The 16,027-nt window shown below is 44.8% G+C and overlaps 1 protein-coding gene and 1 long non-coding RNA gene across 2 annotated transcripts in view; one reads left to right on the forward strand and one right to left on the reverse strand.

Annotated features, from left to right (window-relative positions):
• Positions 1–4,545: 4,545 nt before the first annotated feature.
• Positions 4,546–16,027, reverse strand: part of ADGRA3 (adhesion G protein-coupled receptor A3) — a 107,597-nt gene continuing 96,115 nt past the window's right edge. Inside the window, exons 17-19 of the mRNA XM_028506146.2 lie at positions 9,706–9,851; positions 6,295–6,390; positions 4,546–6,144 (exon numbers count right to left, since the gene is read on the reverse strand). Of these exons, the coding sequence (XP_028361947.2) occupies positions 4,902–6,144; positions 6,295–6,390; positions 9,706–9,851 (1,485 nt within the window). The 3' untranslated portion in view covers positions 4,546–4,901. The remainder of the gene's footprint in view (positions 6,145–6,294; positions 6,391–9,705; positions 9,852–16,027) is intronic.
• On the forward strand, positions 9,846–10,278 carry LOC118499146. Its single transcript, XR_004901665.1, has 2 exons — positions 9,846–10,002; positions 10,243–10,278. It is a non-coding gene; the product is annotated as an uncharacterized LOC118499146 (long non-coding RNA).

Consider the following 16,027-nt stretch of genomic DNA (forward strand, 5'->3'; position numbering starts at 1 on the left):
TAGAAAGAATAATGAATTCCCATGTATTTGCTGAATTCTTTTCAAAATGTTGACCACCCAAAATTTAAACTGACATGAAATCTTAGTATTTTTTGTTTGGAACCCATAATGCACCAGTGCTTAAAACTAGGATTTTCACGGTGTGAAGACTAGGTGGGAATAGGCTCACTGTTGCACAAGCAGGAAGTCTGGTTATTTGCAGTCCGGCTATTTATTTGCCAAACCATCTTTCTTTCCTTTCCTGTGTACACAGCCAGACTGCACTTCCCAGCATCCTTTGCAGTGGGTATGGCCACAAATGTGCTCCGGATATGCACTGTGGGTAGAGATGATATGCACCATCTCTAGGCATCACCCATACACATCTCCCAAGGTGCTGGCTTCCACGCTCAGAGGAAGGGCACTGAGAAGGGTGGAGAGCCGGGTGAGAACCCCTGGCAAACGCTGTCAGGCTGGGAACGCAGGTCAGACCATTACTTCAGTAAGAAGCTTTGATTGTGCTAAGGCCCTGGACATTTAAAAATAGTTCATTTACGAAGACTCAACATTTTCTAGAAAAAAACAACTAAGCAATAAAAATTGTTCATCATAGTTGACCACTAAATTAGTACTTTCACTCAGCTTTACCAAGGAATGGACACTGATAACAGGACAAGCACCCTGGTGAGCGCGGGAGTTCATTCCTTTCACACGGGAAGTCTTCCCAGCCGCAGCCTGCAGCCCAAGCCGAGGCCCCTGAGGACACGTGGCTCCGCGAGCTGCCGTATCTAACATACATACTTGAACACCCCATATTTACCCATATGAGCAAACCTTCATTAAAGCATTATATACCAAGACAGAGTTGAAAACAAATCGCAAAACTGAAGACGTGATTAGCTGGCCTCCTTACACTGTTGGAATAACCCGGTGAGAAGTGCACCTGAAGAGCACTCTGAAAATATTTTGAATATTTTAGAACGTCTTAACAACATTTCACAAAAGTCTTCATCAGTACTTTCTCCAACAAAACAGCAACAGCAGATGATGGATTAAACGTCCTCCCTCCCTCTCATCTTTTACCATTTCCTAAACACGACACAATTAGGACAGTATGTTTTTCAAACACCATGAAACAAAAGTTCACAAAAATCTAGTGAGTTTTGGCCAGTTTAGTGAAGGCAGCAGTCCATCGTGGATAGACAAATGGGGGCTTCTTACTACCACACTGAATGTCCACCTGTGAGGCCAGGGCAGCCCCAGTGAAGAAGGCCCCCAAAATAGCTATGACCAAAGGCTTCCAGGGGCTTCCCTACACCTCCAGCTGGGTGCACCAAGGAGGCAGGACAGGACCGACCAGTACATACACAGTGACTAAGTGGGCGTAATCCTCGCGGTGTGAGTTGCATTCATCAATCAGTGCCTCCTGTAGCGCAATGTCTGTCGTGACTGGCCAGGGGCTTTAACGACCAATCTGAGACGTGGTTCTAGACGAGAGGCCCCAGGGTAGAGGTTGGGAAGAAGACTCAAAACAGTTAATACCGAAACTGAAAAACCAGAATCTTACTGATTGCAACCTCATTTGTCTAAAAGCCAAGCGCCACGTAATCAGAGGCTTTTAGTATTGACAGATTGTAAGCAGTTACAAATTTGTCCTTGAAGAGTTTGCTTCACTTACACAAATAAATCAGTGGGATTCATTACTACTTATACTTCAAGGAAAAAGAGCGAGTTGACCCACACGACACTATTAATATAAATGTTAGGGAAAACACGGCAAAGTTGAGAGTGCTGGAACGACTCAAATCTGGGAAACATTATCATAAGTGGTTAAGAATGATCAAATCATCTCTTAGATAAGGGGCTGGAGTGAATACTAAAATAATTAAATGATTCTGCGAATCTGAAAAGAACAAAATTAACATTTGCTTTAAATGTTGGATTGCGGTTGCATGAACCACTTTCCTTGATGTGATTAGTTTAATTCCTACATTAAATGCTTTCAGTTCATTTTTTACTTCCTCAATTTTTATGATTTTAACCAACTCTAGTTTAAGCATTCTGAACTCAATGCCTGAAACACACAGGTCTACATGTTTTAACATTATTATTTCTCAATAATGAGCACAATCTAAATATCAGCATCTATATATCAGGGGCCGTCTGTTTAGAGAATCATCTCCATTTATATAAATATGGTGAACATGGATAAAATTACACTAAATTACATGTGCTGAGATTTAGAAATTACTTGCTGCCTATTAATAACCTAAAAGAATAACACACATTGACACACGTATATAAATCTACTTATAAAAATGGTCATATACAAACCTGATTTCTAATTATCACCTAAAACAGAGGTTAGCATATAACACGCAGTTATGGATGTGATGTGTGTATATCATATACATCCTATGGTCTATAACGGCATGATTAAGAACGCTTTCATGGAATAAAAGAATAAATCACATGTGTGTCCTTAAATAGATATGCCTCGCTATGAAGTTAAAACTCAACAACGCCACTGGGATGAGAACGAAGTTTAGTAAATCACAGCAAATAAACACTGAAGAGCACCCGTGGGCGCCTCCAGAGAAACAAGGAGATGGGCTCCTGGCGGCCGCAGCCCCTGGAAACGGTCCTGGCCCCAGCTGCGGCGTGGCCTGCCGGCACATCCAGCTCATCAGACTTTGGACCTCAGTTGCCAAAGATTTTAAATGAGGAAAACGCATAAGCCAATCTGTAAGAAAACGGAAACATCTCTGAGGAGTTTATGATTCTTTGAAAAACAGAGAAACCTCAACCAGCAACAAACCCTAAATCATAAACAACAAAGACACGGGGGATGCAATGTGTTACCCACCTCCTGCAGGCGAACGCCACAGTGTGATTCAATCACACGCTAAGACCACAGTGCATAAAATCCTCACTCACCACTTTTTATGCTCTGAGTATCAAAACACTCTGAATATTTTGTGGGCTCTTCATTTCATTCCAAGTATTTGATTTTGTCCCCAGGCGGCCACCCCCCCGGCCCAAGCTTCAATTCCTTCTGTTACCTACAGGAAGTTATGTTTAAATGAGCACAGGTGCTTACTGAATGGTGAACATTTTCAGGAAGGGAAGTTCTTTACTCCCCATGGAGAGGTAGGGAAAAAAAAAAGAGAAAGACATTCTCTCCCTATGTAGTACTGACCTAAGGGTCAGAGAAACAGGTTAGACATTGGAAAAATGAATGAATTGCAAAATCACAAAGCAAACTTAAATAGCAATAAAAATAATTATTCACTCCACTTCTTATTAGTTTATCCTTGTCATTTCTAAACATCATCCTGTACACATGCATCAACTCACCAGGAGACCCTGGGCCAGGCAGTGGTTCAATGTCAAGGGCACATCTATCCATCTGGAGGCCTTGCTCCCCCCACCAAAAAGAATGTCTCTAACACCTGATGAAAGTCTTAACTAGAGCTCCCAGTTTTATCACTGCAAAGGAAAATGATCTACTGCTTCCTAATGCTGTAACCACGGAAAAGAACATTCATGCTCTATCGGGTGATCTCGTGGTGTCTGTGATAACTACTGTGTGAAAGTAAGCAGTAGACCAGATTTTGAGGCTTACCCAGGTACGCTCGACTCTGAGCATTGCTTCAATGTGAACTATTAAATCTGATCTTACTTAAACCTTCAGACTGCTGTCAAAATGGATACACACACAATGCAATGTACATGAGGTATTCCAGAGTGTATACTTGGAACCTATATAACTTTATTAACCAGTTTCACCCCAATAAGTTAAAAAAAACACACCCAGACCGAAGCTGCGCTGATCTTCTCAGACACGTCTTGCGTGTCCGAGGGACTGAATGCCGAAGGCGTCGGGGCAGGCCCCGTCTCACCCTCAGGAGCCCTAGGACCGGGCCCGGCCAGACCGGGCACTGCGGACAGAGAAGAACTGTGGCACATATATGCACATGACCAGTGTTAACTTTTGGATTAGGCCTGCCTTGACCTTTGCAACAGAATTTAAAAATCAGTACTTTAGCATGAACCCAACGAACTTCCTCTTTAATAACAAATGAATAGCCATCGTAACAGCAGTACTGAAGAATCCAGAATAAGTGAATGTGAACTTTATGTGGTAGCTCTTCATTTACATTAAAAATAATGTGCTGGGGGGGAAAAAAGATTAAATAAGAAAGTTAAACCCCAAAATAAACCATCAAAAAGCTACAAGAATGGTAAAAATAGTATTAATAGGATCTAATTGATATGGCAAAAGTAGTGAAATTTAGGAAGAGCTTTTTGGGCATTTATGTTTTCAAAAAGCATTCAGTGATGCTTTAATAAGCATCTTATTTAAAAAACTTGTAGCATTTAAAATTGTATTTATAAAATACATCAACCCAAGAACGCTTTGATTTATATGTCATAATCAGGGGACCTAATCATGTAAAAACCTGATAACTGACTTATGCATACATCTCATTAAACTGTCCCGATGTACAAACATCAGTGAAATAGAACTAGATGCTTCCACCGTAACACCTAAAAAATATAAGATTGACACAATGACAAACACCTATTTATTGTATTAAATACAAGTCTGAAATGTTAAGTCGCTATTACAGATTTCAAAACATCGCGTTTCAGATTCCCAAAATGTTCTGCTGGTGCTTTGACAACTAAAACAACGCTTTAGGGGTTTTCCTTCTTTCTTTTTTGAATTCATAAAAAACGGCAACAACGGGGAGATAGAAAATAAGTGAAACCCACAACTTTGAAGTTTACTCAAAACTCTCTTGAGTCCCTAAGGGGGCTGTAAACAGTTTGTTCTGACGTGTTCATAGCTTAAAGGAATGTGACCACGGGGGACCGTGTGGGGCTCTGCCCGGGCTGCCCGCCAACCGCTACACAGGCTACACAGTCGTTTCGTGTTTCCACAACCCAGTCCTCACGTTGCCAGTGCCGTCCGCACCCAGCAAGGCCCCGTCCTGCCCGTTGCTTTTGATTGGTCCGTTCTGAATGGCCAAGTTGAGGCCATACGACTTCTGCTGACTTTCAGGTTCCACTGCAGCGGGCTTCCGTACAGCATCCTTTTTGCTGCTGGCCGAAACTGGCTTTTCCACATTCCTGCTGCTCTTGGGGAGCGTGCTACACGCATCGCTGCTGTCCTGCTGGGGCGGGTTGTGCTGCCTCTCCCTGAAGGCCAGGTACGCCCTCCGACTCCTCGCGTGGCCTTCGCTGGTGCCCGGCCGACTTTTCGGTGCGCCGTTCTGCACGCTGCCTTCCACGCTCGTGGGCACGTCGTAGGCGTATTCCCGGAGGACCGTCAGCCGGCTCGCCCGGTGTCCTTTACTTCTGTTCTTGTGATGGCGGCTCGGGTGCACGTTGGCTCGGAACTGAACTTCCAGCGGCGCCACGTGCATCTTAATGTCGTTGTCCATCGAGTGTTCCGTCAGACTGTTATCCAGCTGAGGCGTGGCGTTCAAAGGGAGGGAATTGGTATGGCACTGGGCGGCCGCAGCCTGCAGGTTGGTCAGTTTGCAGCCCTGGGAGGAATTCTTGAAGCTCGACGCACTCTTGTTGGTGCAGGAAGACTCCGCGCTGCTGTTGGTGCACTTCGGGGCCTCGCCGTTCGTCCCGGCGGCGTTGGGAGGCTGCACGTTGACCTGCACCGAGTAGGAGCTCCGGCCTGGGCAGCACGTCATGATCCATGCAAGTCTGACGTCCTCCCGGTTGACACAGTGGTGAACCACGACGAACGCACTGAGGCTCAGGCACGTGGCTCCGAAAAAGAAGCTGAAAACCAAGTCCAGAGGGTAATACAAGGAGACGGCCAAGGCCCCAAACATCCACAAAGTGACATACAAGAGCAAAGTGAGGCTGGCCCCCAACAGCTGAGCCTGGAAAGTGTGCTCGTTCTCCAGCGCCGACGTGGAAATCAGAGACAAAGACATCGAATCCTGCTGATTGACTTCGCCGTTTTCGGTGGCCGCCAGCCTCTGTTGCTCCTCGGTGGGCTCCTTCAGCTCGTACTTGCGCTCAGGGTGTCTTTTCAGCTGAATAAATATGCTCAGGAAGTACATACAGTTTATGAAAGTGATGAAGCTGGCGGGGCCGTAGAAGGCTCCCAAGGAGGGTTCCCACGCCATCCAGCAACTACGAGAGAGAAAACAGAAAACAGTGAGCCAGCTCAGAGGCTACATAGGTCAACAGACTATTTAAGGAACTGCGGGACCCTTTACTGCCTGCAGAAAGGTTACAAGGGAAGCGACTGGGTCAGGCACACAGAGAATGCCAACTACTCACTAGGGCGCACTCGGCCGACTGCCATAATTCTTGATGTTTGCTGCCGCTGTTATGCCACAAACAATGATGGGTATACCGCCTCCGATCAGGTAAAACCTAGCAGGGGAAATAAAAAAAACAACTCACTGTCCACTTAGTTACTGTGCGAGCATCTCCTTACCGCAAAAGAGTATTCTGTAAAGATCATTATTCCTATTCCAGTAGTAGCTGGAAGGTTAGCTTTCAGAGGCTGCTGTTTTAGCAAACACGTTTTTTAAATTTTTATTACATTTTTGTTTCGATTTCTTTTTTTTTTTTTCCCCCAAAGCACAAGGTCTACCAAGTTTCCAAGCTGAGGAAAGCTGGTCCTCTTCTGCCACCCTGTGGACAAGCAAAGTAACACTCAGCTCCAGCAGGTAGGGTTTTCGCTGATACTTTTTCTTTTAAGGGGAACTTGGTTTTTTGTTTTTGCTTTTTTTTTTTTTGGATTCACTTGGTGAACTGGAAAGTTAGTTCATTACAAAATGGACTTTCAGATCCCACTGTGCCATAGTCCAAACAAAATACATAATGACACAGTAATTACTATTAATGTTCAGCTAAGCATGCATTTATTCCCAGTCAGCTGAGATACCTGGATCCCACAGCCTCCCACAGAGCTGCACCTCCCTGGCCCCTTTCCCACAGACTTGCTGAGAAAAGCAAGACAAAGGAGGGGGCGCTAAGCATGGAGGGAGACAGAGTGGCGGCTGGTCCTAGGTACAAAAACTTCTTTTTCTGGCTGGAGTTTCTTTGAGCTCTCTGCAAAAAGAAAGAGGCAACTTTGCACCCTGGCTGGGTCCGCCGGGTCTGGCTGGAATCTTAATTCTGCATTTGCTACTTCTTGGGGCACAGCCCAAATCCTGAACTGGCTGGATAAAGGCAGTATTCATAATACATTTTTCCACAGATTGTTTCTTAGTCATGCTCACAGGTACTGAAATTCTTAAATGTGGTATTAATTAGTGTTGCTGAAAAAAGACTGGGAAGTATGCTATAAAACCATAACCCTGTCTTCTATTTCACACATTGAGGGAGGTTAACGTCCTCAACCCTTCTGCTAAACTGTTTCCCGTGGGCTTCTTTCTGAGAAGAAGGCACTGTTTCCCAAATTAACCTCAGGTTCTGCATCCCTTTCTGCCCCTCTTACCCCTCCCACTGTCAGAACCTCCTGTCTGCAATTAACCCTCATTTTGCAGCTTAGAAATCTCCACTGCCTCTTAACTTTCAGCCTAGACTCTATCTGAGTTTTCTCCTCTCTTCTGAACTTTGCCTTGACCTACCACCTTCTTACTCTCTCCCTTCTGTGACAAACTCCTGGAAATAATACCATCCTCTGCTTCACCTTTATCACCTTATTGTGAGGCTGTTTTCACATAATGCTACTGAAATTGCCCTCCATGGGGATAAGGGAGACACAGGCTCCCTCTGCCCACCCTCTAGGGGCCAGGCTGCTGGGGCTTCCTCAAGTTCAAGGTCATGGGATGAAGGCCATCCTAGAGGGAGTAGCTTGTTACTGTCTTAAAGCTAAAAGGGGTACTTGTGGGTCTGTCAGGGATTGCATAGGGTTTGGGGTCAAAGCTGTGTTTTACTTAACCGTTTGTGTTTTTTTCTGAGAACCCAACAGACAGGAACATCTGCCTGAGGATAGGCTCCCAAGTCTCTTAGCCAAACACCATCTCCCAGATCTTACAGTGCAAGTCACAGAGATGCCAAGCCTCTCACACTGTATAATCTGAGTCCGGCCGGGCACCGCTGCTGCCCCTTGTTGTTCCGCTCGGATCTTAAATGTTCTCCTGCGAGTGTTATTTTTTACAATCAGAATATTTTTTTAATTTTATTTCATCTTATTTTTAATTAAATGTTTTGGGGTGACACTATGCAATAAGATATATAGGTTTCGACTGTACATTTCTATGATTCATGGTTCTCCTGTTTATTTTCCATGGCCCAACTACTAGACACACACACACAGCCCAGGAACCATTCTTCTCTTAACCACCGCTCCCTGGGGACCTTGTTCACGGGACCACACATAGATGGCTCCTGTCCCATCTACAGCATGTCCAGCTCATCTTCTCTGCTGAGCACCAGGCTTCCAAAAATGTCACCTTTCCCCAAGACGGTGGTGCTGAGCCTACTTCCCCTGTGCCTGCCCATCCCCCTGCCAGTTACTTTTCTTGTAGGATCTTCTCAGTGGATAGAAGCACCTTCGGCTGAGACCACCCAGCTCCCTGGAGCAGACAGTCTGCAGGCAGCTTTGTATTTCTCTCCCTCACTCACCTCTTAAATCCAGGTGGCCGTCAGCCCCGGAGAAGCTGTCCCAAGTCTCCCAAACATGTGCCCCTCTATTCTCTACGTCACTATTCTGGTTTCAGCCCTCAGTGGAACTCTTTACCCTCAGGTATTCCAATTTACTGTCCAGACTAAGGCATGGCTGTCCTTGTAAAAAGCCACCTAGTCGGGTTATAATCCCTTCGAGCTAAAATTCTTCAAGGGCTGCCCCCATTTTAACTCCCACGGGCCTGAAAGTCTGCACTCACCCCGAAGTCATGCTACTGTGTGCCTGTATGTCTTTCACCTCAGTTCCAGTCAAAGTGCATTTCTCAAAGTTCCTCCGCTCACCACGCAATCCTGTATCTAAAATGCCACGTCCACCCTTCGCTCTCAGCACCCGCGGAGGTTTGTGCCAGAGGTCGGATGATGAGCAACAGGCCCCCGCCTCCCATTGATGGCTGCTTTGTTTGCACTTTCAAAAAACATATCTCCCCTAGTTCTTCAAGTGTCATCGGTCAATTCTTCACACGCCTGTCTCCGTCTCCTCAAAGGCTAAACTCCTCCAGGAAGGGAGGGTTTCTTTAAGGCAACCACATATTCGGCACTCAATAAACTCAGAGACATTCACCAATTTTTACTCATCTAGCACCATAACCCCCTGACAATTTTTGAATGATAATGGGTAAAAAAGGGCCTAACTCCAAAACTATTTTATCTTTTGCAGAGAATAGTAAAACTGATGCATAACTGAGCAGATTAAAATCTAGGACTTGACCCTGGGAAACTAAAGACAGCTGACGTTTTCACAGAGCCTAGTATACAGTCGGCACCTTCTCCACTGCTCTACGGGTTAACTCGTTTTCTTCTCGCAGCCCCTCTCTCTATCAGGGAGAACAGTTCCCACTGTACAGAGAGAGAAAGGCACCCAGAGGGTCAGAACTTCAAGGAGGACTCCCGGCTGGAAGAGACGTAGCCAGCATTCAAAACCAGGAAGCCCAGCGTCCAAGTCCACTCTTTTACTTTCCAAAAGCCCCTCCGGAGTCAGCAGTTTTGTTACGACGGCGCTTCAGTAAAGGTGAGAGGTAAGGTGATGCACGACACAGAGCTACTAGGCACCTGAGCATCGGTCGGGGTGGAGGGGGCAGTTCGTCAGGATCCTGGCATCGTTTGGCTTTCTTCGTGACTTGCTTGTAGATATTTCGGGCTGTCACCCCCACCCACAGCACTGTGGCCAGGGTGGAGTAATGAAGAAGTATTCCAACCTGGAAAGAAAGATTAAAAAAAAAAACCATAAACGAAAAAAGGCAAAGTAAAATTCTCCTTTTCCATCACCAAGTATAGTAGCTGCTAGTAAGGTTTATCACCAAGATTGATGAGTAACTTTCAAATAGTGGATTCAAAACCAGGTGGAAGGTATATTCTTTTTTTTTAAGATTTCTTTTTTTTTAATTTTATTTACTTATTTTTTAGAGAGGGAAGGGGGGGGGGAGAGAGAGAGAGAGAGAGAGACAGAGAGAAAGAAACATGAATGTGTGGTTGCTGGGGGTCATGGCCTGCAACCCAGGCATGTACCCTGGCTGGGAATCGAACCTGAGACACTTTGGTTCCCAGCCCGCGCTCAATCCACTGAGCTACGTCAGCCAGGGCTGGAAGGTATATTCTAACGATAAACTCCTTTGCCTGCTAATGGGCAAAGAAAGTACTGTAGCCAACCTATAAGAGAGGACTATGTCTTCTAAAAGCAAACCAACAGTTGCATTTAGGAGGCCCACAGACTACAACTGGTACCAAGATGACTCTCAATACACCACAGAATTACCTGCTAGACAGCAATGAATGAAAGGCACGTTTCTCAGCCATGCAACATTGTACCTTAGAGTTCAGTTTCTAAACCCCATTTTAAGGAGTAACATAGAGGGTAGGGTAATGAACTAGAAGGCAAAAGTTACGGCACACAAAATGAGCTTTAGCATAAGAGACCCGAGTCCTAACTCAGAGCTTTTATGTACAATAGTGGTAAGAGGGCAGCATAACATCCTGGTGGTTAGGAGGCAGAGACCTGGAGTCAGAAAGTTCTGCCTGTCCCACCCCTCACCTGCTAGGGCACCTTAGCAAACCGACTAAAACCTCGGGCATTGTTCTCCTCGTTGGTAAACTGCAAGAAACAAGAAAGTCCTGGGAGGTTCCATTCAATGCCATAGAGCATTCGGCACACTGCCTGGTACATGAAAAGCAATTGGTAAAAAAGATACAGATTTTTATTATAATTTATTAGGAGTGTGAACAGTGGGGGGATTCTGAAAACCATCTCTAGGGTTGTTGTAGGGGTTGAATGGGCAGCACCTGGAACATAGTAAGTGTTCAATAAATAGTGAGTAACTATAACACATGTAAATGATTACACTAATGGAGCTTCTTTGAGAGAGTTGACCTGTGTTTGAAACAAACCTAGTTAAGGAGACCATTCTAGACGAAGGTGTAGGCAAGGCTAAGAGAGCTTTATAATCTATTTTTTTTAAATAAACGTATGTCTCATTGAAGCATTAAGGACATAATTCAGCTTTCTTATCTAATTACTTCCTATCTCTTTGATCATTTCTTATGTAATTATTATAGGTAAAATCCTATTAATAACAATCTCCAAGAAAAAGCTTTTCATTCTAAAAAGATGGCTCTCCAATCTCAAGAAAATCAACTCTGTTCAAACCTAGGTTAATAACAGTAGCATTTAGTCACAGCTCAAAGTCCACTTTAATTAGAACCAGTCTGCAGGTGAAACTGGGCAACAGGAAGGCTCAAAGTGCTATTTCACAGGACAAAAATCGAGGGAGGTCACTGTCCTTGCGAGGACCCCGAAGCACTGAGAGGGTGGACCCGGCGGGGCACAAGGAGGCAAGTTGAGTCACATCCTTCTCAGGGAGAGAAGCGGCTGGCTGGCTCCCGTGCGTTTCCCTGACTGCACCGTAAAAGCAGAATTTACAGACAGACGTGGAACAAAAGGCAGAAATAACACGTCGCGTTCTCTGGAGTCGCCCCGAATGCTGCACGTAAAAACAGTGCGAGTGGATTTGGCTCCCAGGCACAGAAACAGCCGAGACAAAGTGCTGACACTGACTGAAAATGCCAGGCTCCACTACTGCTGGCGTTTTTCCTTTGATGCCCAGGTCGAAAGAATGAGACAGGGCTGTAAAGTAAACAGGTTTAAAAATAGAAGTTAAAAACGTTTCCAACCCAGGGGGTGCAAGGTAGAAATTCATGTTATTGATGTGTAACTGACACACAATACTGTATTAGTGTTGGGTGTACATCATAGTGATCCAGTATTTATATACGTTACCAAGCAATCCCCACAATAAGTCTGGTGATCACCGTCTACCATCGGAAGTTATGATCGCACTGACTTTACTCCTCATGCTGTATATGACACCCCCGTGATTGATTTATTTTTATAACCGGAAGTATGTACTTCTTCATCCCCTTCGCCTACTCTGACTGCCCCTAAATCCCTCCCCTCTCTGGTAACTGCCAGTTTCCTCAAAATTCCAAAAGTCTGTATGGAACCGTAGAAGACATCTTGAGAACGAGGAGCAAAACTGGGGGTAGCCTGCGCCCTGACTTCTACTACATCCTACAGGGCTACAGTAATCACTGCCATTTGGTAAGATGGTAACTAGGATGACAACCGACACATAAATCAATGGAACCGAACAGAGCACGAGGAACAAATCCAGTCTATATGGTCAATTAATCTATGACAAAAAAAGGCAAAAATACACTATGGGGACAAGACTGTCTCTTCTACAAGGGGTGTTAGGAACACTGAACAGCTACATGCAAAAGAATGAAACGGGGTCATTATCTTAAACCACATACAAAACTTCAAAATGGACTGGAGACCTGAATGTAAGACCTGAAACCACAAACCTCCTAAGAGGAAACACAGGCTGCACGCAGTGTGGCGTCGATCTCAGCAACCAGCCTCCCCGGGCAAGAATACCGATGACACGACACCAAACTCAAAAGCCTTTGCCCAGGGAAGGACCCCAGCAGCACAGAAAGCAACCTATGGAACGGGAGACAGTATCTGCAGAGCCTGCATCCAATCTGGGGTTAATTTCCAAACTACATAAAGTGCTTACACTATGTAATAAATAAATAAATAAATAAATAAATAAATAAATAAATAAATAAATATATATATATATATAAACAACTGTAAAAATGGGCAAAGGACTTGAACGGACATTTCTCCAATGAAAATAGGCCGATGGCCCACAGGAAAAGATGCTCGACATCACTGATCATCAGGAAAATGTAAATCAAAAACACAGTGAGATGGCATTTCACAGCTGTGAAAACAGCTATTATCAAAAAGACAAAACAAACAAACAAGAAAGCAAGTGCTACTGAGGGTGTGGACAAAGGAAACCCTCATGCACTGTCGGTGGGAATGCAGACCGCTGCAGCCACCGTGGGAAACCACCACAGGACCCAACATTCCACTCCGGGGTATTTATTCAAGGAAAATGAAAACACGAATTTGAAGGGACTTAGACACCCTGTGTCCACTCTGGCGTTATTTAAAACCACCAAGATATGGAAGCAACCCAAGTGTCCATCAACCAGTAAACAGAGAAAGATGTGTGTGTGTATGTGTGTGTGTGAACAGTATTGCATTCTAGTAATTAAAATGTACACAGTGTGATACATAGAATATTACTCAGCCATAGAAAAGAGCGAAATCTTGCCATTTGCTCAGTAACATGGACAGAGTTATAGGTAAGTAAAATCAGTCACGCAGAGAAAGACAAACACTGTATGGTTTCACTTACATGTGGAAACTAAAAAATAAAACAAACAAACAAAACAGAAACAGGCTCACAGATACAGGAGAATTTTCGTGTGTTAGATCTAAGAGGGAAAACTCAACCTTAAATTTTGAAGTGTTTCCTAAGGCAATTCAAAGTTTCCAGAGAATTGTTCATACTTGGAAGATACTGAAGCCTTTCAATTAAACAATTACCAACAGTGGAATTTTAGGGGGCTGATGTCATCAGCCACATAAGCAAATCACCAAATGTCCCACAGGAACCAGAGTAAAGGAGGAAGTTAGATGGCGTACAGAGGGTATTCCTGTCTTTTGGAAGGAGATACCTCCTATTGTATTAGCGATCAGATACTTGAGCTACACTTCAAATACAACTTCCTTATCACAATCTTCGCCAAATAAGTCAGAAACACATGTGGAAAGTTTATAAATGGTTTGGCAATAGAAAATCTCATTCACAGGGCATGTAAATAATTCATCAAATGCAACAGATTATTACTTAAGTCACCTACCTCAGGACATAGGTTTCCAAAGATGAAAATGGATATAAATTAATTATCCAAAAGGACTGTATTTTACACATAGGTATGTAACCATAAACTCTCCTCTACTGGCAACCATAAATTATAACGATTGTATTTTTAACCATCAAAAACATAAGACAGTGCAGGATGCATAGCAAGTGTGCAAAAGATGATTTTTAATACTCCTATGATCACATATGAATGCATACAAAACTAAAATACTAACAGCTGACCCCACTGAATGCCTGATACATGCCCCAAAATGTATTAGATAGTTTTGTATGTGCTTCCGTTCTATCTTCCTAGCATCATCATTCAGTTGGTGTTGATAACCTCGAGTTACGGACAAGGAGACTGAGGCTGAGAGAAGTTGTCCTCTGCCAGAGGTCACATGGTTGGCGGCAGGACCACAACTCAGAACATCAACCTCCTTTACTCTGGTTCTTGAAGAGTCTTTGGTGATTTCCTTATGTGGCTGATGACATCAGACGCCTAAAATTCCGCTATCGGTAACAACTGTTTAACCAAACACCATAGGTATCTTTGGTTTCCCAAGTCCACGCCCCTTCAATTATCCACGCTGGTCCTCACTGAGGAGTGACGCCCAGCGACGGGGCGCGAGGGATGCTCCGAGCCAGAGACTGGCGTTCACATCATGCCTCTGCCGCCAACGGTCCCAGCGATTGGGGGCGGGTGAGTTCAGTCTGTTAGATGCTACTTCTGTACTTATATAATACACGAGGAACAAGTGTGTTCTGGGGTTAATATGAACGTTAAGATAACACGCTTGCAGTCGCTGGTAAGTAGAAAGCACACACTATTCCCTGATTGAGCTTTCCCCAGCGCACCTCACATGCCACTGCGGCAGCCTGAGAGATAACAGATAGAAGAGGACACACCTCGGAAGGTCAGCTGGTACTATATTTAGTTGATGAAATCATGGAGTGGTGGAGCCACAAGGTCACTAAGATGAGATCCAGCCAAATCCCTTCGCTGCACAGCTATGGAAACCAGGGACTAGAAAATTAACGACCAAGCAATTCTTCGGCAGCGCATCATGACCGGGAACCCAGATCCCTTCCAACCCAGAGTCCACAGTCCCTGCACCTCTGTCATCGCTCCCTCGGCTCCTTTGGTGAAAGAGAGCAAAAGGTTCTAGAAAACAGCCAAGGAACCACCTGGGAGGGCTGACTTAAGAACCACAGTGGGAAACACGTGGCTGGTGGCTCCTTTCATCACCTCACCCAGTCACCGTGGGGAGAACAACACTATGCCAGGCCCTGGGTGCACTGTTCATAAAATACGGGAGTTGTTCTACAACGGAGACAAGAAAGATGAGACCACACCAATTACGGCCACATAGAAAACTGTGTGTAAAACAGGTGCACTTCAGGGTTCAGTTCCAGAGACGGAAGAACCTTCCTGACCACTTCCTGAGCCCGACCCATTATTTTAGATCCGAATGCTGAGCCCCCAAGAGGTCAAGTGACTCGCTGGGGAAGCTGTTGTAAGCCATGTCTGAGTCAGAAGTAACAAGGTGAGGGCCTATCTTTTGCAGGAGGCAAGGACATGGTGAAAACTGAAGGAAAGGACGGGGCACACACGTGAAGACTCCCACTTTCCCTTTTCACATCAATCTTGAACAAACGGGCATTCGTTCCAGCCCCTGAAAACTCCCTGCGGTTCTCCTTTCCTTCCTGGAAAGGGTACAAAATACCATTCAGGACAATGCGAGGCAGCCATCTTTACAATGGTGTTTTTCTACTCAAGGCCTCGGTGAAATGCACCCGTGTGCCTCCGTGAAGAAGTCAACAAATATTTTCCGATACAACTGAGACTATTACCGCCATGGTGTGCTGAGTACTCTCCTAATCGTTTATGCTCCACATGGCTCCAGGGTTGAACGATTTCTACTGTTTGCAAACAGACGCCTTTTTGTCCATTCACCCACAAATATTTGCTAAACACCTACTCAGTCAGGTCCCGTGCTGACCCCTTAAATCAAATCAATGTAATTCCTGCCCCTGCAGAGCTGGGAGGCCAGAGACAATAAGCAAGTAAAAACACCAATCAGTTACAAAGTTTT

Source organism: Phyllostomus discolor, chromosome 1, assembly GCF_004126475.2.
Source record: "Phyllostomus discolor isolate MPI-MPIP mPhyDis1 chromosome 1, mPhyDis1.pri.v3, whole genome shotgun sequence".
NCBI lineage: Eukaryota > Metazoa > Chordata > Mammalia > Chiroptera > Phyllostomidae > Phyllostomus > Phyllostomus discolor.